The sequence below is a fragment of the Argentina silus genome, assembly GCF_951799395.1.
Source record: "Argentina silus genome assembly, chromosome: 1".
Lineage (NCBI taxonomy): Eukaryota > Metazoa > Chordata > Actinopteri > Argentiniformes > Argentinidae > Argentina > Argentina silus.
Window position 1 is genome coordinate 14,382,888 of NC_139655.1, and position 23,750 is coordinate 14,406,637.

The following is a 23,750-nucleotide window of genomic DNA, read 5'->3' on the forward strand; positions in this document are numbered from 1 at the left end:
TCTAGGTGAACTTGAATTCACAACTCATCAGTAGTCTTCTGATTGGTTGCTTGCTTGTCTCCCCTCCCCCAGGGTTTACCCACTGACAAGTGGCGTGTCACATTCATCAATATGAACTACGAGCTGTGTGACACATATCCTACCATCCTGGTGGTTCCTTTCAAGGCTACAGAGGAAGACCTGAGGAGAGTGGCCACGTTCAGGTCACGAGGACGCATACCTGTGAGTGGGGGTGGGTGGTGGTGGGGGGGGGAGCGAGAAGGGTAGATATGGAGGTGGTGGGCGAGTCTGGGAACATACCTATGAGTGAGGGTGGTGGGGGGTACTATACCTGTGAAGTGGGCGGGGGGATGGAGGGCCAAGATGCTAGTTCATTAGAGTGTGAACTTGACCACCCCCTCCCTCCCTCCTCTCCCCTCCCCTAGGTGTTGTCATGGATCCACAGAGAGAACCAGGCGGTGATCGCCCGCTGCAGCCAGCCCCTGGTGGGCATGTCTGGGAAACGCAACAAGGACGATGAGCGCTACCTGGACCTGATTCGCGAGGCCAACGGCACGGCCAAGCTCACCATCTACGACGCACGGCCCAGCGTCAACGCAGTCGCCAACAAGGTCAGACCACCGCAGGGGGCAAAGGGCATCACAGGGTCAAACAGAGCTCTCTGGGATTGGTGTTGATGGGCTTTCAGTGATGATGTCAAAGAGGGGATACTGTAAAGGGGTGCAAGGTCAGGCAGGGTTCATAGTGCTGTGCTGTGCTGTGCAGTACTTCCTGTAGAATCAACCCCCCCCTCTCTCTCACACACACACACACACACACACACACACACACACCACACAGCCCACCCTCATCCTCCCCAGAGACATGGACTGTTGTGTTCTCTTGTCCACTGTAGGGCCTTGCTAGTTGTCTTCTTGGTTGTTTTCTGGTGTCAGAAGAAGTAACCGAGGTAGAGTGTAGACGCTAACAGAACACAACGTGTGTGTGTGTGTGTGTGTGTGTGTGTATTAGAATGTGCTGCAACACACACACACTGCTTGCGCAAAGGAATGTGTGATGAGTGAAATTACAATTTTTTTTATTATTTTTTTATTTTTAAAATAATTTGAATGGATTGTAGGCTTATAATCCTATTCCGTCCATTTTTCACCCCTATTTCAGCTGAGTATTAATGCACCCAACATTAAGCACAAAAGCATTATTTTCCTTTTCTTTTTAAGTTTCTTACCCAACAGCTGAAAAACATTTGTGGCAAAATCGCTGTCTTTCCTCAACCCTTGTCCTGCACAGTGCACCCATCCCCTCAGTGTGTGGCAAAACATCTGACAAAAAGCCAGAGAAAGCATGTAGAGTCACGGTCAATTCCCTGTTCATTCACTCAATTTCAGGAGCTTAGCTGAGATTTCTTCAATTCTTTTAAATGGAATTTCAGTTTACTTCCTAAATTCTACAGAATTTAAATGGAATTGATTTACTCTGGTGCGTGCATGGGAGGCTGGTGGAGGTAGAAATCAAAGGACAGCCTCATTGTAATGCATGGGATCGTACGTGTCTTTGATTCCATTCCATACATTACAATGATTTCTACCTCCACCAGCCTCCACTGGGTGCGTGTCTGTGAAGGTGTCATCACTCTCTCTCCTCTGACCTCTGACCTTTCCCCTCTGTTGTGTTTTCCCTCCCCAGGCCACAGGAGGGGGCTACGAGGGGGATGAGTACCAGGCGGCTGAGCTGGTGTTCCTGGACATCCACAACATCCATGTGATGAGAGAGTCTCTGAAGAAGCTAAAGGACATTGTCTACCCCACCACGCACTGGCTAGAGCACATCAAGGTGTGTGTGTGTGCGTGTGTTGCAATGTTACATGTGCACACTGTTGCCTACTAGCAGAACTTTGTGGGGGACATGATATCGGCATCTACAGTATGGAAACACACACACACACACACACACACACACCCTCTCTAACCCCCTCCTCCCTTCCTGTTGTAGCTGGTGTTGTCGGGGGCCATCCAGCTGGCTGATAAGATCTCTGGGGGGAACTCTGTGGTGGTCCACTGCAGTGACGGGTGGGACCGTACGGCCCAGCTCACCTCTCTGGCCATGCTGATGCTGGACAGCCACTACCGCACCCTCACGGGCTTCCAGGTGCTGCTGGAGAAGGAGTGGATCAGCTTCGGACACAAGTTTGCCTCCGTAAGTACAGTCGCCAAAGACCTCCAACCAGACCTGGGCAAAATACCTGTTTAGATGGAATGGTTTAATATATTTGAAAAACTTGGTGTGCTTGATGTAACTTGCATGGCATGCAGTGTTTGCAACTCTGAGACTATTCCATTGCTTCAATTGGGCCTGACAATTTAAATCAAGCACACCTCAAGTTTTTCAAATATTTGAAACCATTTCAAATAGGTATTTTGCCCAGGTCTGATGTTCACTGAGAAGAAAAGAAATACAGTATGCTATTATCTATAGGAAGGAATCTACTACACTGATGGTGTTTGTTTGTGTGTGTGTGTGTGTGTACAGAGGATAGGACATGGGGACAAGAACCACGCGGATCAGGACAGGTCTCCCATCTTCGTGCAGTTCATTGACTGTGTGTGGCAGATGACCAAGCAGGTGGGTAGACCAGACACACTCCAGTTTGGGACATGGACCTAGGATTGGAGAACCGCAGCTCCACAGTCTCTTTGACAATATGTTTACCATGTTTGCATCGGTAGTTCTCCCCCATACAATGTGAGTGAGCACTGTGGGTGTCTAGAAAGGCTCCATATAAATGGAATGAATGAATGAATGTTGAATGCATGGTCAGCTGCCTCCGAGCAGAGCTTCCTGCTGTTGTTAACCCTCCCTCCCTCCCTCCCTCCAACAGTTCCCCACAGCGTTTGAGTTTAACGAGCGTCTCCTGGTCACCATCCTGGACCATCTGTACAGCTGTCGCTTTGGAACCTTCCTCTACAACTGTGAGAGTGTACGAGACCAACACGTAAGTCAGGCTATTCTCTCTCTCTCTCTCTCTCTCTCTTTCTGGTCCTCTCTCTCTCTGGTCCTCTCTCTCTCTGTCTCTCTCTCTCTCTCTGGTCCTCTCTCTCTCTCTCTCTCTCTCTCTCTCTCTCTGGTCCTCTCTCTCTCTGTGACCCCCACATAGTCTGACCTTCATCTCTGTCTTTGTCACACATCTATATTTCTACTCTGACTCTCTGTTCAGTCCCTCTCTGACCGTCTCTTCCTCCCCTTCTCCCTCCCTCCTTTTAAACTGTTTTTGTCCCCTTCTCTCTCCCTCCATTTCTTTCACGCTCTCCCTTTTTCTTCTCTATTACCTGCCCTCTCTCTCTCTGTTTCCCTCTCTTTGTCCCTCTCTCTGTACTTCTCCTCCCGATCATGTGAAATAGAGCAGAAGAGAGGGAGAGAGAGGGATGCATCAGTGAGTCTGGGTTGCAGTAATCAAGCAGCACTTTAGGCTGATGAAACATCCCCTCTCTCCTGCTCTCTCACTGAGAGGTCCAAAGAGCTGGCCCACAGAACAACATCCCCCTCTACACCTCAGAACCAGATAGGAGTGGAGTCTGTTTAATGTTTTATCAGTGTGAAGTGTGTGCGTACCAGAAGAGATCAGAATTGTGTTAAATATTTTTTCAAAGCCAGGTCATTTATACAGATCTGCGTTACGCAGATATTGATTATCAGTATAAATAATGTAAGTATTTTTGTGTTATACATGTCTTTCTCCCTGAGTCCTTCTCAATGCTGTTTCATCTCCCCTCTTTCCCTCCTCCCCCCCTCTCTCCCTCTCCCTCCCTCCCCCGTCTCTAGGAGATGAGGTTGAAGACGGTGTCTCTGTGGTCCATGGTCAATAGTGCTAGTGACCTCTACATGAACCCTTTCTACACCCCAGAGTCCGGCCGTGTCCTCTACCCTGTGGCCAGCATGCGCCACCTAGAGCTCTGGGTGACGTACTACATCCGCTGGAACCCACGCATACGACAGCAGGTAAATACATACATGAACGGATAGATAAGACAATAGATGAATGAAACAATTGATAGATGAATAACATATTACTTCAACCCTGCTGAGTGACTTTTATTTAAATGAATGCTCACAGTTAAAAGAACTGAAGAAATTCTGAATTTACAAACATCTTTCAGCTTCTGCTGCTTAAGGCCTACATTACAGTTTAATGATGATGACAGGTGTCAGAAATAGGCAGTGGTTCCAGTTATTGTCAGCTAGTGCATGATTTAACAGTTACAACACAAATTACCTTAACAAATATGATGTTGTCAAGATTTAACTGAACAACAAGACATACAAAACTAGGCATAAACACAGTCTAACAGACTGATAGCCAATCAGAGATGGGGTTATCTCGTGGTCAGTGTGAGTGTGATGCGACGCCTCAGGGGATTGGTTAGTTTGGCTCCAGTGTCTGTGATGCCCCTACCCCTAAGGGCATGCAGTGTGCCCCCCCCCCCCCCCATATACCCCTCTCTCCCCCTAGCTCTTCTACCCTCAAACCCGCCCCCCAAACCCTGCGCGCGCGCACACACACACACACACACACACACACACACACAAAACATCCCTCTCCCCCTTGGCGGTTGGCAGGGCCTGAGTCACTGGAGCAGAAAATCCTCTTTCCCTGTCCTAATTACACACACACACACACACACACACACACACACACACACACACACACACACACACACACACACGGACAGACACATGGGTTTGTGTTGGCGTCACACCAGCCTGCTACTCACAAAGAGCTTCACTTAAAAAGTGTGGTCCATAATATCAATAATGAATATTCACTAGATGTATCTTTTTTGCTTGTGTTTACATGCTGATGATCTTTGCCTGCCATTTTTAACAGTCTCTCTCTCTCTCCCTCCCCACCCCCCCCTCCCCTCTTTCTCCATTCCATCCCTGTCTCTCTGTTTCCCCCTGGTGGTGGCAGCAGCAGAGCCCAGTCGAGCAGCGTTACAAGGAACTCCTGGCCCTGAGGGACGAGTACCTGAGGAAGCTAGAGGAACTGCAGCTCTCTGACTCCTCCCCTTCCTCTCACCTGTCCAACAGCTCCGCCCCCTCGGCGGCCTCCCCAACGCAGCACATCACACACCTGCATACCCCCTTCTGATCTCACACACACACACACACACTGTCTCTGTTTGACCCAATTAAAAAGCATTCTTTCCTCCTCCCTTTCTTACAGTAATAATCACAGATCTGTCACTGAGTTGATAAGTGAAATCAGGTTATTATCACTGCATTGCTTTCACCAAGTGTCAGATCTGTGATTACCTCAAAGACAGAAGAAAGGATGCATTTTTACAGTATTCCAACAGAGACACGCGCACATACGTGCGTGCTTTTCACAGGAATTTTTTGTACATAGTGATAGTAATAATGAGGATAACAAGGATAGTAATAATGTTGATAACAATAAGTAATACCATGGTGATTATGCAATATGTCACAGTAAAGCCTTTTCACGACTTTTATAGATCGTTTTCCGACAAAGAGAAGCCTTAAAAATTAAAATACTCAGTTTGTAGATAAATGTTATACTACAGGATGAATGTGTAGAGGTAAAGCTCATTCCTCCTCTGGAACTCCCAGTGTCTTCTGAGTGACAGGTGGCTGCTTGCCAAGGACCCTGTTAACTAGGCATCCTGCTAGCTAGCTAGGGACTCTGTTAGCTAGGGATCCTGCTGGCTGGGGACTCCACTGGTTGGGGACTCTGTTAGGGACTTGGCTAGTCCTTTGGCCATAAGACATGGTATAAGACAATGCTTTAACTCCTTAATAACTGTGCTTCTCTAAGGCCATAACAAGGGCCCTGTTGTGACAGACAGACTAAGAGAGGGAACTTAGACATGAGAGCGGGACTGGTGGTGCATTTAACTGGGTTTAATTCACTGTAAGTACAGTGTAGGCTATGCATGCCCCAATATGATCAAAATGAGTCAACCAGTTTAATGTGATACTCAGTCTCAGATGACACAGTAGTGGTGCACTGTATTGGTTTTGATTTGATACTTTGCTCAAGTTTTTGGGATGCAGTGAGTCGGGTTCCTCTGTATTGTACTGTAGTGGGTCTTTGGAGAACACAGGGAGTTGCATTGGTTCCTATGGGAGGAGCAGTGAGTTTTAACTTTGACACGTTCCACTCAGTCTAATAACAAGGACCAGCTGTCCTCAGTCTCTGGTACTGCCCGTCAATGGCCCTGTCCAGAAACAACCCCAAGAACCTAGACAGACGACCTAACCCCTAGACCCTATGCCCTAGACTCTACTGATCTGAAAGGATAGGTATAGGTGAAGCAAGACGGTGAACATTTCAGATGGCTTATTGAAGGGCAAGGCGGAGACACCACCATCTTCCTTCTATCCAATCATTTCAGATCTAAACAAGTGTCTAAGGTGGAAGGTGTCAGGGGTTGTTTCTGGACACGGCTTCTCTCTCATATTGCCAACACCCTTCAGACAGCTCCACTCCCTTATGAGCATTAACCCAATGTCTGTTCCTGAACCACGGCTCTCAACTTCACTGAAGGTTGATCCACTCCCACTGAGCATCCCGTCTAATCTCAGAACAATCACGGTACTGAGTAAATAGTTCTGTGGCTTCTTTTGGACTTTTTGACTAGACTTACCACAGATTTTGGGATGGGGATAAGATATAATTGGGAAAATGTCCCAAAACTTTCGGAGTGTTTTATCCGGGCAAAGCCAGGGTTGTCGACGGCTGGTCATGTTCAGTTCTGTGCCTTGGACTGTCTGAGGTCCCCCCCTCAGGCAGACACTTTGTACCCAAACGTCGTCTTTGTCTGTGGGCGGCATCCGTGGTAGCAGGGGGAAAGAAGGAAGCTCCTGATTGGCTGATGTATGATCAGATGACACGTATTCAGGGGAAAGGAAGTATCTGATTGATTTACATGTCAATCAACCAATGTTGTTTCAGGGCCTTGGACTGTTACCTACAGAGACCCTGAACACGCTGGTCGAAACCCTAGTGGTGTCTGTTGTTAAACGATCATCGCACAGTCTGAAGAAGAGATATGAAGACACTTGTGTATTCAGTCCCCTGATCCCCGTGTGGAAAATTGAATGATTTCATTCGAGGAACCCTGGTGGGTCCAGGGGCAAATTTAATGTTGAAATTGAAGTATTATAACACCAACAAGTTCAAGTCCTTAACACAGTTCCTGCGGGTTCCCCCCCCATTTCCACCACTGCCTACAGTATCACCATGTAGGTGGATGTAAGGGGGTAAGAATCACTTGAGATAGAAGTTACCCATATCTACAGCTCTAGGGTCAGATTCAGTGGAGCCTACCCTTGTCAGATTACCCTACCCTAATCCTGACCTTGATCATAAGGGGGATGTGACACTATCTGACTCTGTGTGAGTAGTTATGGGCAACTTCTACCCTACCTATGAATCTGTAAGAATATGGGTGTTGTTTTGAACCCTTTCAGTCCTGTATGCCGCCCCAGAATGCTACACTTTGGAAGACTTTGGCCTCAATGAGGAGAGTACGCATAAACGATCGCAAGGAAAATAAACGACAACAACTCAAAACACTTTTGGTTGGTTGCGTTTTTAGGGAAAAAAAAGACAAAATCTATTTTGTTTATTTTTTACTTTGTACAAGTACAGTAATGATGTAATTACCTCAAGCAAAGCCTATTTTACTGTTGAAAAGTTCTATTGTTGTAAGATATAATTATTTTATTTAGTGTAAAATTTGACAGTTTTATAAAAAAGGAAAGTAATAAGAAAAATGTTTTTGTTGGTTGAATTGTTGGTAATTTGTGGATTTCTGCTACATTCATTTAGATTTCTTTTTTCTTTTACCTGATGGGCATTTTGGGATTTTGCTTTCTAACACAGAGGAGGACAGAAGAATCATACTGAATCACTCCTGGGAGATTCAGTTGGGAACCGATTCAGTTCCTTTTGACTCTTCATCTGTGATTCTGAGAATAGAGGAATTGAGTGCTCTGATTCTTTCACTCCAGTGATTTCGTATTTCATTTATTCTACCTTAATTTAGGTAATCTTAGTTTAAAGGGATTTTCCTTTGTGTCATATACTCCTTCATGTATGCTCCACTGTATGTTGGCCGGCTCTTGTTATGTAAATAATACTGATTAAATTAATTTAAAGATTTCTCACTTAAATGTTGATCTGCTTGTTTCTTTTCTCTCTTTGTTACCGTAAATGTCCTTGGAGGCAGAAAATGTCCTTGGAGGATGGGCTCATTGTGATACATGGAATGGATTTAGGAATGGTATCAAACATGTGTGATCCATGCATTACAATGAGCCTGTCCTCCGATTTCTACCTCCACTAGCCTCCCCTGATCTTTTCATAACAGACTCTGGGGATAGTCAAACAGTCTACTCAACTCTGACCCTTCTTGTTGCACCTTCACCTTAGAACAATCAGTTGCCAAGGGTTAATGCAACACCATGATAGGCCCAATAGAAATGCAGATATTTACTGTGAGGTGTAATATTGATGCTCTTGACCCATTCTGATATCTGGAGATATGCACATCCCAAAAATTGGAAAACCAGTACAGAGCAAAGATGTTCTTGAGATAAAAGAAAGTAAAGTCCTACTGTGTGCTGGCCTTTCCTGTCTGATATTGTTAGATGGATAACCTAAACATTTACTGTATTCATTTAATTTAGTTAGCCTTTATTCAACCAGGCGGGTGAATTAAGAACACCTTCTCATTCTACTCATTCTCATTCTACATTACGCACGCAGAGTCCCATTACGCACATCAGGAATGTCATCCTCTGTTATGAAATTTGGCCATGTGCTAAATGTGCACTGAAATAAACATATTTCATAAACAGCCTTTGTTCTTATAAAGAATCCTGTCCTCTCACCAAGCAACGGTGCCAACAGTGACAGTGGAAAAGCGCCATTACGGTTGCTGATGCTGAGCAAGATGAGAATGTGGATCCCCTTTGACAGAGATGCATTTTGGGTAATCTGAGTAGTCGTGGGGAGGGTGTTCTGGAGCGCTCTGCTTCCTCTTGTAAATAAACACTACAGCTCTTTATCAGTGACACAATCGCTGCGCAACACAGGAAGCAAACCGTACTCTCGTTCGGAGCGGGCGAGGAGTGGCTATGGTGATGGCATCCTGAACACATTAATTCTTAAACGCATCGACCCAGATCCGTCGGCATCGGAGAGGAAACTAAATTGATAGGCTCCATCTACCACGGGAAGGAAACGGTTTCGGGAAGATGGAAAAACAGTCGGGAGCTGGCGGCGCCGACAGTCCTGCGCAGCCGACAGTGCCGAATAGAAAACCTAGAACGCTGTCAACCGCTGGATCACGTCAGGCGAGCGTGGAAACATTGGACAGGTGAATGAACACAATACTGTTCGCTACCGATATAAAACTGTTACAGTGTTTTTACAAATGTGTTATAATTGTGATATAATGTGTGCATTGGCAATTAAAGGCGGCAGCGTGGGCGTGAACATAGGAGAAGAACGACTGTCATGTACTGCCTGGCATACGTTGTCATGTTCAGTTTGAATTGAGCTTGATTATGTTTAATAACATTGCATGTAACTATTTATTTGTATGATTAGACCTCAGTGTCTCCCTATGGGGGCGGTTAATCTCTACTCTACTGGTACTGGAGTGTGTCTCGAGTATTATGGTATTCCGACAATGAGTGCACCAGATGGGCGTAGGGTTCAGGGATCTATGCCAAGTAAACACGCCCCTAATATAAAGCAACTGTCTTCATCCCCAGGAATCAAACCACCACGACCTACTTTTGCCCCAAGATCTGCTTGTTTGTGATAAAATGGGCAACTAACCTACTACAGATCCAAGAATGGCATACATACTGTATATGATAACATTGGACATTGAATATTTCTCTTACTGTCTGTTTGTCTTTTACACTCTCATCCCCCCTCACTCCCTCCTTCCCTTCCTCTCTCCCTCCAGTCCCACAGGGTCTCATGTAGAGTGGTGTAAGCAGCTGATAGCAGCCACCATCTCCAGTCAAATCTCATCCGTGCCCCCTGACCCAGCTTCACGGGACTGCAAGGTGGGCAACACACACATACACACACACACACACACACACACACACACACACACACACACACACACACACACTGTTTCAGCATCCAGACTCACTGCTCATATATGTCTTTGAGTGTTATGCTCCTTTTTATTGATGATGATGATGACACCATTGTATAGTATTAACATAGTAATAATATGTTTATTACAACACACACAAGGTGTGTGTGTTTACTCATAGGCCCTGGCTCATCACACACACACACACACACACACACACGCACAGCATTCCTCATACAGATGTGTTTCTGACTGACAGGTTGGGAGGAGAGTCGATCTGAGGGTAAGGTTGACAGCAGTGTGTGTGTGTGTGTGTGTGTGTGTGTGTGTGTGTGTGTGTGTGTGTGTGTGTGTGTGTGTGTGTGTGTGTGTGTGTGTGTGTGTGTGTGTGTGTGTGTGTGTGTGTGTGTGTGTGTGTGTCCAGGTTCTGGTCTTCATGTTCTAGTTCCACTGCTGCAACCTTACTGCTCTGTCATGCTTTGGGAATTGTAATGTGTATTTATTTAACCAGGGAGACACACTGAGTCAGATGGTCCCTAACAAAGGACTTGTTTAACTAGTTTAAGGGTGTAAGGAGGGCAGAAGGTTCTAGAAGGCCGTTAACTTGGCAAAGCCATTATGGCCCTGCTTGAATGTTTCTATCATGCATCCTTCCTTCCTTTTCCTGAACACTTGAAGTCTTGATGCACCGTGTATCTTGGTACTGTGTGCTGTTCGACGAGGCTAAATGTTTGAAAGTATGAGTCACGCTAGATAAAAGGTCACATTAGCTCTTTCCTTAATTATCTTTCCCTCTCTGCACCCTTTAAAACCACTGGCTCTAGTTGAAAGCATTGTTGTATACAGTTCTGAGTTTAGACCTGAACTGATTTAAGTTACAAAAGAATTTTTCTCTTCCACTGCCTGTGCAGCTTTCTCTTTCATGTCCACCGCTGTGTGTGTGTGTGTGTGTGTGTGTGTGTGTGTGTGTGTGTGTGTGTGTGTGTATGTGTGTGTATGTGTGTGTGTGTGTGTGTGTGTGTGTGTGTGTGTGTGTGTGTGTGTGTGTGTGTGTGTGTGTGTGTGTGTATGTGTGTGTATGTGTGTGTGTGTGTGTGTGTGTGTATGTGTGTGTGTGTGTGTATGTGTGTGTGTGTGTGTCTGTCTGTCTGTCTGTCTGTCTGTCTGTGTAACAACCCTGTGTGTGTGTGTGTGCGCCTGTAGTAACCCAGTGTGTGTGGTTGTTATTTGTGACCTACAGGTGTCCAAGAGGCCCACTCTGAGGGTAAGACTGAGACTAAGTGGGGTGTAGCAGCTTGTAGGCTGGGCTCTCTCACACCTACACACCAGGGGAGGCTGGTGGAGGTAGAAATCAGAGGACGGGCTCATTGTAAGGCATGGAATGGAAAAACATGTGTGATCTATACCTCCACCAGCCACCATTGACATACACATTATGACCATTACTGACTAAGGGTGTAGAGTTTTAAACTGAGAGAGAGAGAGAGAGACAGAGAGAGGGAGGGAGGGGTCTGCCTCTTCCACATGTACAACTCTGCCACTTTAACATCCACACTTCAGCTTCCTTTAGTGTCTGGCTGCCTGCTGTAGTGGGTGTGGGGGAGGAATACACACGCTTTTTTCAGCTGTTTATGGGCTATGTAGATATTTGTGGGAGTAGCCATGCTTTGTGTGTGTGTGTGTGTGTGTGTGTGTGTGTGTGTGTGTGTGTGTGTGTGTGTTGGTGTCTACTAGTGTCCAGTCCAACCACATGTTGAGCAGCAGTAAAACCGCCATTGCCCAGAGCTGGGCCGACAGCTAAATTGGGACAGAGCTGAACCACAGACACTACACTACACGATACACAGGCAGAGAGGGAGTTAGAGTTACACTCCCTCCCTCCATTCCTCTGCCCTCTCTCTCTCCCTCCCCCTCTCTCTCTGTAGTAGTTAGATACACCTCCCTCCCTCTCCACCCTCCCTTTCCCTGAAGGATAAAGATACAGCAGTCTGTAGCCTCCAAGGCCTTAACTCGTCTGGAAACATAGTACCATAGAATCCAACCGTCTCACAGCTGTGCAGTTTGGGTCCCCCTAGTAAGGATCAGCAGCACCAACAACAGTCAGAGCCTGTCCTCCAAAGCTTGTCTGAGCACAGGGTGTTAGGTTGTTGAAAATAACAAGAGGGAAAATCTCTCTCTCTCTCTCTGTGTCTGTCCCCCACCCCCCCCCCCCCCCCCTCTCTCTCTCTTCCTCTCTCTTCCTCTCTACCAGGCATCTTGCTCTGCGTCCTGTTTACTGAGACTGGTGTTCTTGTAACTCTTAACAATAATCTCTCCTCAGAGCCCCGCCCACTCAGGCTACACTTCCTGTGTCTGTGGCGACATCATGACCTTTTAGGCCTCAAAGCCATCCTTTTATTATCGCCTCTGCTGCATTCTCTCCATCTGTCTCATTCTCTCTCTCTCTCTCTCTCTCTCTCTCTCTCTCTCTCTCTCTCCCCATCTGTCTCATTCTCTCTGTGTCTCTCTCTCTCTCTTCTGTATTTCCTCTTTTCTCACAATTAATCAACTGTAACTGGCCTTTCATACACTCAGTAACACACTAACTCACACTCTCTCTCCTTTTCTCCTTTCTTTCTCTTTCTCTTTCTCTCTCTCTCTCTCTCTGCTTACATGCTTGCCTTCCCCCTTGGCCAGGACTCTTGTGACGGGGGACATAGTAACCATAGCGACAGTGACTCTGAGCTTCCTCCCCACACTTCGGCAAGTCTCTCTCTTTCCCCACTGTCCTGCGTCTCTCCCCCCCGTCTCTCTGTCCATCTCCCCTGTCCCTCTGCTTCCCCCTCTTATGTCTCTCTCCCTCTCTACTCTTCCTCTCTTTCTTTGTCCTCTTTTTCCTTCCCTCCTTCTTCCTGGTTTTGTTCCTGTCCTGCCTTCACCAATCTTTATCCCCCTCTTAGCTGTATCTCTGAGAGCTGGTTCTGTTTAACATGAGAAAAGAACTCTCCTGTGGTTCTGACTGTTCTGGGCTCTGGTTCTGTGTTCTATGTTCTATGGCAGGCTCTGAGAGACGGGATTAAGCAGGTCCAGATGGACGAGGTTCCACTGGTCCCGGGAGAGACCATCAATGCCGTGGGTGAGTCCACTCTTGCTTCTCCACCTCAGTGCCCCCCCTTCTCTCTCTCTCTCTCTCTCTCTCTCTCTCTCCTTCTCTCTCTCTCTCTCTCTCTCCTTCTCTCTCTCTCTCTCTCTCTCTCAGTCTCTCCTTCTCTCTCTCTCTCTCTCTCTCTCCTTCTCTCTCTCTCTCTCTCTCTCTCAGTCTCTCTCTCTCCTTCTCTCTCCCTCTCTTCTCTCTCTCTCTCCTTCTCTCTCTCCCTCTCTTCTCTCTCTCTCTCTCTCTCTCTCTCTCAGTCTCTCTCTCTCCTTCTCTCTCTCTCTCCTTCTTAGAGTGTGTTAAACTGTAATTGAATTACTGAGTAAAAACTGTTGCTTTGTTTATGTGAGAGAGTGGTGGTTGTTGTTGGTGTGTGTTGTTGACTTGCATTCCTCATTTGTAACACTTGAACTTATGACACTTTGATCTGTTCTCAAACCGTTACATCACATTGTTTGTCTTTGTGTGTGCAGTCAGTTTACTGCTTCCAGAGTACTGACTGTTTCTTGTGTCTCTCCCCTCTCCGTCTCTCCACAGCCAAAGATGTGATGTACATCTGTCCCTTCACGGGGCTAGTCACAGGGACTCTGACCATCACTGACTACAAACTCTACTTTGTCAGTCTCGAGAGGGTAAAAATGATATTCTAATAAGTTTTATTTATATTTTGCTTTTCGAGACCCCCAAAGCCCCCCAGTACATTTACAACACATCTATAACCTGATCCAAAGGCCCTAGCAGAGAGATCCGCAATTGCATTGTAGTTTTGTTGCATTGTATATCAAACATTGTGTATCAAACATTAATTAATTAATTTAAAGAATTATGAAATCATTGTCATTGACCAAATTATATATTTACTAGTGTAAAGATCCCCATATTCCCATAAGCTGCTCACCAAACTCTATCCCAACAAGTAAATACCCTGTTTCATTTTGGTTCTATTCCTGTCCCATTCCTGACCCATTCCCATTCCTGACCCTTTCCTGACCCATTCCTGACTCATTCCCATCCCATTCCTATTCCTGTCCCATTCCTGACCCATTTCCATCCCATTTCTGACCCATTCCTGATCCATTTCTGACCTATTTCTGACCCATTCCTGACCCATTCCCAACCCATTCCCAACCCATTCCCGTCCTATTCCCAGGACAGTCCGTTCATCCTGGATGTGAACCTGGGAGCCATCAGTCGCCTGGAGACCATCAGTGTTCAGAGTCATGGAGACAACACCAGGGGCATGGAGATCATCTGTAAGGTACAAGACACAGTCAGGCTATACACACACCACCTAGTAAACACTAGTTATGTACACACACCACCTAGTACACACTAGTTATATACACACACCACCTAGTACACTCTAGTGATATACACACACCACCTAGTACACTCTAGTTATATACACACACCACCTAGTACACACTAGTTATATACACACACCACCTAGTACACACTAGTTATATACACACACCACCTAGTACACTCTAGTTATATACACACACCACCTAGTACACTCTAGTTATATACACACACCACCTAGTACACACTAGTTATATACACACACCACCTAGTACACACTAGTTATATACACACACTTTTTATGCATAGTCCCCCTATTTTAGGGTACCCAAAAGTAATAGGACAATTGGCTTGACAGGTGTTTCTGGTAAGTCAGGTGTGTTCTCTCACATCATTTAATTTCAATGTCTAGTATTAATTCTAAGCTTTGCATTTGACTTTGGAGTCTTCTATTGGTGTCTGTCAACATGAGGACCAAAGAGGTGTCAATGAAAGTCAAGGAAACAGAAACTTCCACAGTGGATGACTGAAGAATGCTCACCTTTATTATTATTAGAAAACCCCCAACACAACTGTCCCAAGTCCCAAAGATATCAGGAACACTGGGAGGCAGGCGTCAACATGTCAGAAACTACCAAACCACTTGTTATCCTCATAAAGCATGGTCAGGTCACAGTCTGCTAAAACGGTACCTAACAAGCCTGCATACAGTGGGCTGTAGGTCTGGAAAAAGGCTGTGTGGACAGATAAGATGAATATTATCATGTACCAGAGTGACTGCAAGAGGAAAGTTTGGAGAAAAAGAAGTGTAGAGCTGAAAGAAGGAAAAATGCTTCACTATCCCATTACTCACTGTACATGTTCTATTTCACATCTAGCACAGCAAAGAGTTTACTTATCTCTCTATCTCCCCCTCTCTCTCCCCCTCTCTCTCTACTTCCCTCACTCCCTCCTCCTCCCCCCCCCCCCCCTCTCTCTCTCTCTCTCTCTCCCTCTACCAGGACATGAGGAGTCCCAGGTTTGCCTATAAGAAGGAGGAGGCTAGTAAACCAGAGATAGTGGAGGTGCTGACCAGACACACCTTCCCTCTCTCCAACGACCTGGTGAGGCCTGTCAATCACTCTTAATGGTGACAGATCTTACAATGCCAGCACTTTGATTGGTGTAGGGATGTATCAGTCACTCAATATGGGAAGGAACAATAGAATCCCAGCAATCTGATAGGTGCAAGGAGGTGTCCAAAATTCAGAGAAGGATTGTCAGCAACGGTATGATTACTGCTGGGTTGTGTCATCTGATTTGGAAGGTGGAATCTTCATAAAGAATATTTGCAGCTTGATGATTTGTTGAGACACCTGTCACTCACAGACCATGTCCTATCCTGTTGTAGCCCCTGTTTGCCTTCCTGTATAAGGAGGAGTTTCCCGTGGACGGCTGGAAGGTGTATGACCCCATGGCAGAGTACAGGAGACAGGTAACCATGGTAACATACACTGAGGATGAGGGTGTGGTGATCTATATTTGAGAAGAAATCTATATAGAATTGGATCTTCAAGTTAACATACTGCAGTTGACAATACCTCTTAAATAAGATTCCCTTGAAGCTGTATGTTTAGCTCCCCGGTGTTTAGAGTTCTCAAGTGTGTCATGTAAACCTACAATCCTCATCCTCATCCTCCTCATCATGGTCATGTCCTCCAGGGTCTTCCCAACGAGAGTTGGACCATCAGTAAGATGAACAGCAGCTATGAGGTGTGTGACACCTACCCTGCCCTGCTGGTCATCCCCACCAGCATCAAAGACGAAGACATCAAACGAGTGGTGTCCTTCAGAGCCAAGCACCGCATACCGGTAAGTCTGTCTGTCTGTGTGCGTGTGTGTGTCTGTTTGTCTGGCTCTGTCTGTCTGTCTATCTGTCTGTCTGTCTGTCTCAGTTTCAGCTCAGAGTCATGTCTGTATGGAGGAGACAGTGTTTTATTTATCCCTGCAAGACAAGACAAATCATTTATTTGACGTCAATGACCGGTAAACCCCCCACCCCCCCTTCCCCCAGGTGTTGTCGTGGATCCACCCAGAGAGCCAGGCCACCATCGTGAGGAGCAGCCAGCCTCTGGTCGGCCCGTTGGATCGCCGCTGTAAGGAGGACGAACGCTACCTCCAGACCATCATGGACGCCAACGCCCAGTCACACAAACTCACCATCTTTGATGCTCGCCAGAGCAGCGTGGCCGACAACAATAAGGTACTGTCCACTGGCCTCTCTTGTTATAAACCTTACGTAAGGCTGTTCTAATCATTCATAACAACCACAAGGCAAGAAGGGAGTTCACTGTGACTGACCTGTTCAAGCCTGCATAATGTTTGACTGGCCTGGCCTGTTATCTATCAGACTACATAGAAACCATACAGTGGTATGAAAGCTGACTGGAGCTAGCATTCCATATACAGTACAGCAGGCTTTTAGCTGATCTTATCACTGCATCTTTACCATGAATCTGTTAAACTGGTGGTATGTTGCACAGATGGTGTGTGAAAGCTCTGGTATGTCAGACTGTTGGTATGTGAAAGACCCTTGTTGTCTGTCTGTCTGTCTGTCTGTCTGTCTGTCTGTCTGTATGTCCTCTGCAGCTGTCTGTCTTTATGTCCTCTGCAGCTGTATGTCCTGTGTGTGTGTGTGTGTGTGTGTGTGTGTGTGTGTGTGTGTGTGTGTGTGTGTGTGTGTGTGTGTGTGTGTCTGTCTGTCTGTCTGTCTGTCTGTCTGTCTGTCTGTCTGTCTGTCTGTCTGTCTGTCTGTCTGTCTGTCTGTCTGTCTGTCTGTCTGTCCTCTGCAGCTGTCTGTCTGTCTCTCTATTTGTCTGTTTGTCCTCTGTGTCTGTCTTCTGCAGCTGTTTGTCTGTATGTCCTCTGTGTCTGTCCTCTGCAGCTGTCTGTCTGTGGGGTTACTAGGGTTCACCCCAGCAGCCAGGGCTGGTAAACATATTTATGGGATATTAATATATCCATGCATGTTCTTCTCCTCGCCCTCCCTTCATTCCTCTCCTCCCTCTACATTCCTCTGTTCCCTTCTCATCTCCCTTCCTCTTCTTTCTCCTCATTTCACCTCTCCTCCTCTCTCCTTTCCCTCTCCCTCTCCTCCCCTTTCCTCTCCCACTCATCTTGCCTTCTCCCTCTCTCTTTACACTCTTCTTTCTACCTAACTCCTCTATTCTCCCCATTTTCTCCTCTCCTCCTTCATACCACTCCGTCCTTCATACCACTCTGTTCTCTACTCCTTCATTCCGCTTCATTTTCACTTATCCCTACTCTCCTCCCCCTCCCTCTCCCTCCATCATCCTCTCCTCCTCCCTCTCTCTCTCTCTCTCTCCCCCAGGCGAAGGACGGAGGGTATGAGAGTGAGACTTTCTACACCAATGTAGAGCTCAACTTCCTGGAGATCCCCAACATCCACGTGATGAGAGAGTCTCTGAGGAAGCTGAAGGACGTGGTGTACCCCACCATAGACGAGACCCACTGGCACTCTGCTGTCGACCAGACACACTGGCTAGAGTACATACGGGTGAGGAGACACACACACACACACACACACACACACACACACATTGATTGAAGCACATACTGTATGGGTGACAGTCTGAGCACATAGCCAATCACTTATACTCCCCCCCCCCCCCCCCCCAGTTGCTCCTAGCTGGGGCGGTACGTGTAGCGGACAAACTGGAGTCTGGGAAGACATCTGTGGTGGTCCACTGCAGTGACGGGTGGGACCGTACGGCCCAGCTCACCTCTCTGGCCATGCTGATGCTGGACAGCCACTACCGCACCCTCACGGGCTTCCAGGTGCTGCTGGAGAAGGAGTGGATCAGCTTCGGACACAAGTTTGCTGCGGTGAGAGAGAGAGAGAGAGAGAGAGAGAGAGAGAAGGGGGGACACTGAGGTGGAGAAGGAAGAGTGGACTCACCCACGGCATTGATGGTCTCTCCCGGGACCAGTGGAACCTCGTCCATCTGGACCTGCTTAATCCCGTCTCTCAGAGCCTGCCATAGAACATAGAACACAGAACCAGAGAGAGGGTGGTGGTGGTGGTGGTGTCTGTGCATGTATGAATATTTAAAGTGTATAATACGGTGTGTGTGTGTGTGTGACAGTCTGAATCTACTACGCTCATTGAATAACCTGTGTGTGTGTGTGTGTTTCTCAGCGCGTGGGCCACGGGGATGAGAACCACGCTAACTCAGAGCGCTCCCCTCTCTTCATCCAGTTCATAGACTGTGTGTGGCAGATGACCAGGCAGGTGAGACACCACCCGCACAGTTAAACAGTATGAGTACATGCAGCTCCTATTGATGTGTTAGAACAGGGGGCTGTTTTACCTGCTATCCACAGATGTATTGAAATATGTCTTGTATGGATAAACACATCCTATCTGTTGTGTTGTTTTTCAGTTCCCTGCAGCCTTTGAGTTCAACGAGCTGTTCCTCATTACCATCCTGGACCACCTCTACAGCTGCCTATTTGGTACATTCCTCTACAACAGTGAACAGGAGAGAGTAGCCAATGTTCGTACCATTTCTTTACTGTGGATGGGGGTGGATGACGTTTTCATCTGGTGTACAGCAGCTGTGTGGAATTTGATCAACTCATGACTATTCCTCTGTTTCTCTGGTGTCTCTCTGTCTCCCTCCCTCCCACCTACCCTCTCTCTTCTCCTTCTTGCTCTACTCACCCCCCCCCCCCCCCCTCCAGGAGGTGCAGTCTAAGACGGTCTCCCTGTGGTCCTACATCAACAGCCAGCCAGAGGACTTCTCCAACCCCTTCTATGTGGACTATGAGCACCACGTCCTCTACCCCCTGGCCTCCATCAGACACCTGGAGTTGTGGACCAGCTACTATGCCCGCTGGAACCCACGCATGAGGCCTCAGGTCAGGGGGGAGAGGGTTAGGGTGGCGGTGAATGACCTCAGTGTCTCTCTCTCTCTCTTTCTCTGTGTGTGTTTGTGCGCGCGCATGCCATACTAACTGTGTGTATGCCCCTGTCAGATGCCAGTGCACCAGAACCTGAAGGAGCTGTTATTCCTGAGAGCAGAGCTCCAGAGGAAGGTGGAGGAGCTGCAGAGAGAAGCATCTTCATCACGTGGCTCCCTCTCCTCTTCCTCAGACCACACCTCATCTCCCTCACACGGTGGGGGCACGCCCCTGCATACCATTGTCTGATACACACATGTGCACACACACTCATGCACACACACACACACACACACACACACACACACACACACACACACACACACAGAATGCGGTACATGAAACCACCACACTGATGGTTCGTCATCCTTCAGCTACTCTGGATCTGTCTGTCATAGAGAACTTCTACCATAGAAAGGTCAACATAAATCCTACTGAGACATTCTGTTGTGTTGTTCTCAAAGAAGGGAAAAGATATACGTAGGCCAGTGAATTGATGAGAGCAGTTAAAAAAGCTCCATACTATTTTCCTTGAACTAGAGTCTAACATTGAAAGTGTAAATATGAATAGATTGAATTAATATATTTCTACCAACCAAAATGTTTATTCTTTATCATCAACGACAAATTTCCAATTTTAGAAATGTATTGGATTAATTTCACTTAAGAAGACATTTAGAACTGTGATATATAAGAAAAAGGAAGTTCCTGAAGAAACGTGGGCTTGCTAAAAGTCTAAGCACTTTTTAAAACTTCCACATTCCAGATAGCATGTAAATAATAAGCATGCTGCATTGACTGGATTCTGCCTCACACAACCAACGATAAATAAGAGTTCTCTTGTCTTGTGTACTATTTAACCCCCTCCAAACTGTGCCATAGCTGGTACTGCCCTGTAGTATATGATACTACACTAACTCTGTTCCCATGTGTACACTTGCATACTACTTAGGGCTCATATGAAGTGGTGTGATGCACTCACTATGCATATTAGGAAGTAAGCTAATGTGCATATTGGGACATAATCCTTGCCTCTCCATCCCACTGAAGTGATGTATTCGCTATGCATACTAAGTAGCAAGCTAGTGTGCATATTGCAACACTGTATTGTGCCCTGACTTGAGGTTTACCTTTGTGTATCGTGTGTTCTCTAGCAACACGTTCCTTTGAAAGTCTCTGTGCATTTTATTTTATATTGTCTGTGTTTGTCTGTATCTCTATGTCTAATTGATTTCCACAGTGATGAAGTCCCATATGATCTGTTTTTGTGTGCTTTTCCTTTTTGACATGCCTGTGATTTTGCCAAACCATTGTGATGTTGCCAAACCATTGTGATGTTTCTACCCTACCCATTGAGTATTCTTATTATTTGTGTTAATAACAAACCCGTGTTGTAAACAGGTTGGCTGAAGTAGCTACAGATCTCTCTGTATGTGCTGGGCTACAATCACTGCATTGTTACCAGTGAATGAAGGAGGTCAATTATTTCATCCATTATGACGCTCTTAGTCTGCTACCGCTGTCTGTTTGTCTGTGCTCATATAGCCCCCTAGTGGTGACTGAGACACACAGCAGCAATACTGACTTTTCTCAACTGAAAAAAAGCTAGATTATAGTGTCCGTGTTAACTAATACTATACTTAGAGTCTGTTGGACATTGCCCATCAATATATATTATATATGCTGAGCTTTTGACATGACTAACATTGCATCCATTTAATGACAACATGTTTACTAATCAAGTATACATCTGTATGATTGGAAATATATTCATATATTTGTGTTAGTTTCTCCCACATCTCAAGCTTTACCACGACCCAGATCTTCAGAATTGAGTTCGAATACGATGTTTGACATGGCTTTCTCTGATTGGTTAAACCTAATTGACCTTAAAGGTAGACTCTGGGATATGAGAAGTCATTCCAGGAAGTCAAAGCAACTTTGACCAAAGATATTTGGAGTAAGTGAAAATGTGAAAAACGGTAGGCACTCGTTAGACCTCGGCGCATGCGTGTCAGAGTTAACCGTCTCTTCGTGTCGTGATCGTCTCCGTTTTGAAACCTCTGGTAGCGTCGCCATTGACGTCACATCCCAGAGTCTATCGTCATGTCTTCTACCGTATGTTTGTTTTGTATATTAAACTATTTCTTGTGTAATCTGTTGGTTTTTTACCACTTCACATCTTTCCCACCTGATGTTTGTTTATCTCATAATTCATTGTTAATTATTTTATTGAAACATGTAAACATGCCAGGCCATATGAGCCATGTCAAAGACACTTCTGACATTCCACTGACAAAAATATCAAATAAAAAAGGAAATCAAAGTCTTTGTTGTCTTTTGTTTTCAAATGATTTTATTGGGTTTCATCATGGTATGAACAGCTTTTCATCATCATGTTTGTCCAGTCAGTGAGAGACAGCAGTGAGTTGACAGAGATGGTACTAGAGACTAATCACATCACCTGTCACTGTTAGTGAAGAGTATCCAACATTCACATGTCCGTAGCAAGTTAACCAGTGGCCTGTGTGTGTGTGTGTGTGTGTGTGTGTGTGTGTGTGTGTGTGTGTGTGTGTGTGTGTGTGTGTGTGTGTGTGTGTGTGTGTGTGTGTGTGTGTGTGTGTGGGGTGGGGTGAGGGATAGCTGACAGGCACCAGTGGAGCAGGTGTGTGTTACGTGCAGAAGGCCATTCCGTATCTGAACTGAATACTACATGTTTACATTGTGATGTCATAAGAGCCCTGCATTCTAACTGGTCAGTGGTGCTGGAGTGACAGCTAGAGCAGTGACTGGATCATGACTAGAATGAGATGAGGAAGGATTACGCAGTGATGTCACGCATCTCTGCAGGAAGTGCAAGCCTATCTCTACAGTTTAAACTGCAGTGACACTATTGGACCAGTTGTTTCCAGTCAGTGGGCCTACTTCCTGGTATTCTTTATGACCTCACAGTCTAATCCCTCTCTGGCAGTGCATCCTGACATCATTCATCACCACACTGTCCTCGACCAACAACAACAATAACAACATTATCATCAGGCCATTATCAGACCTCCCTAGCTAACCCAATGAGAAACACTTCCAAAGACTATATACTAAACATACTCAAACATGCATTTCTGTACAGTTTCATCGGTATCGTTTGCTACCATTCTATACCTGTATGTGTAGAGGGAAACACCCTGCCTTGTAGGGCTGCTGCTGCCTCTGCTTATAGCAGGGGAGGCTGGCGGGGGTAGAAATCCGAGGATGGGCTCATTGTAATGCATGGAATGGCATAAGGAACGGTATCAAAGTTTGATACCATTCCTTATTCCGTTCCATGCATTACAATGAGCCCGTCCTCTGATTGGCTGATAGTCAGTGTACCTTAGAGCCCAGAAAAAACAAAGTAACCAAGTGCAACCTTGAGCCTTAGGCCTGCAGAGCAAGCTAACTCCTAAATCACTGATTCATTACTCATAGAAGCTTCATTACGTCATTCAATTCTAATTTCCATTCAGGCAAATGCTCCATACTGCATCCATTAGATGAGAAGCCCCAATCAATAGGCTACCATTATGATATAACTATCTTACTGGCGGGTTTCACTCACACACAACTCTGTGCTCATCTCTCTCATGGCCAATAAGCCTTGTGTATAGGGGTGGGAGTGGGGGAACTAACAGATTATCTCAATTTGTGTTAGAAATGTGCATATTTGTGAGGGTTTCTTTATTGTATTTATTTTTGTACTTGATTGAGTGATCGTATGTGATTGTATGTGATGCTTTAGTGTGGAAGACACCTGTAAACATTCAAATTGGCTTTGTTTTTTAAAAATTTTTAAAAAATTCAAAGCTTTGTGAAGACGTCTTCTCTTTAGTTTTTAGTTGTTTCATTCTTTTTTTGGTTGTGCCCAAACAACCTCACATGCAATCGTTTATAAAAGAACCTTTTTTCTCAACCCGTGCACACACCCAGCATTTCCTCTTGAAGAACAATTAGAGTAATCAATCAATCAATAAATCAATCAATCAATCAATTCACCTATCAATCAATTAAGGAGGCAAATCTCCAATCCATCATTGCTACATCTTTGGTGGGTTGTCTTTTTTGCTACAAGCGATTAACGCTATATCAAACTGAGATAGAGAAGAGTACATTCGGTAAACATTCGTTATAAACATTCGTTGTTGTGTGTACGCAAAGCTCTCACCAGAGCTGGG

The 23,750-nt window shown here is 45.9% G+C and overlaps 2 protein-coding genes across 3 annotated transcripts in view; both read left to right on the forward strand.

Moving 5' to 3' along the window:
* Positions 1-8,190, forward strand: part of mtm1 (myotubularin 1) — a 19,059-nt gene extending 10,869 nt beyond the window's left edge. The window contains exons 7-14 of the mRNA XM_083671171.1: positions 73-222; positions 426-611; positions 1,687-1,833; positions 1,993-2,196; positions 2,530-2,622; positions 2,879-2,992; positions 3,820-3,996; positions 4,967-8,190. Of these exons, the coding sequence (XP_083527297.1) occupies positions 73-222; positions 426-611; positions 1,687-1,833; positions 1,993-2,196; positions 2,530-2,622; positions 2,879-2,992; positions 3,820-3,996; positions 4,967-5,146 (1,251 nt within the window). The 3' untranslated portion in view covers positions 5,147-8,190. The remainder of the gene's footprint in view (positions 1-72; positions 223-425; positions 612-1,686; positions 1,834-1,992; positions 2,197-2,529; positions 2,623-2,878; positions 2,993-3,819; positions 3,997-4,966) is intronic.
* Positions 8,191-9,138: 948 nt separating this feature from the next.
* Positions 9,139-21,862, forward strand: mtmr1a (myotubularin related protein 1a). Of its 2 annotated transcripts, XM_083678889.1 has the most exons (17): positions 9,139-9,404; positions 10,005-10,107; positions 10,405-10,428; positions 11,386-11,409; positions 13,185-13,260; positions 13,816-13,910; positions 14,429-14,536; positions 15,582-15,683; positions 15,971-16,054; positions 16,282-16,431; positions 16,634-16,822; positions 17,951-18,136; positions 18,259-18,465; positions 18,779-18,871; positions 19,023-19,136; positions 19,324-19,500; positions 19,618-21,862. In XM_083678889.1, the coding sequence occupies exons 1-17, from the start codon at positions 9,283-9,285 to the stop codon at positions 19,789-19,791; spliced, it is 2,028 nt and encodes a 675-aa protein (XP_083535015.1). In that variant the 5' UTR covers positions 9,139-9,282; the 3' UTR covers positions 19,792-21,862. The 2 variants fall into 2 exon arrangements, with proteins under 2 accessions (XP_083535015.1, XP_083535016.1); XM_083678890.1 differs by lacking the exon at positions 10,405-10,428.
* The last annotated feature ends 1,888 nt before the right edge of the window (positions 21,863-23,750 follow it).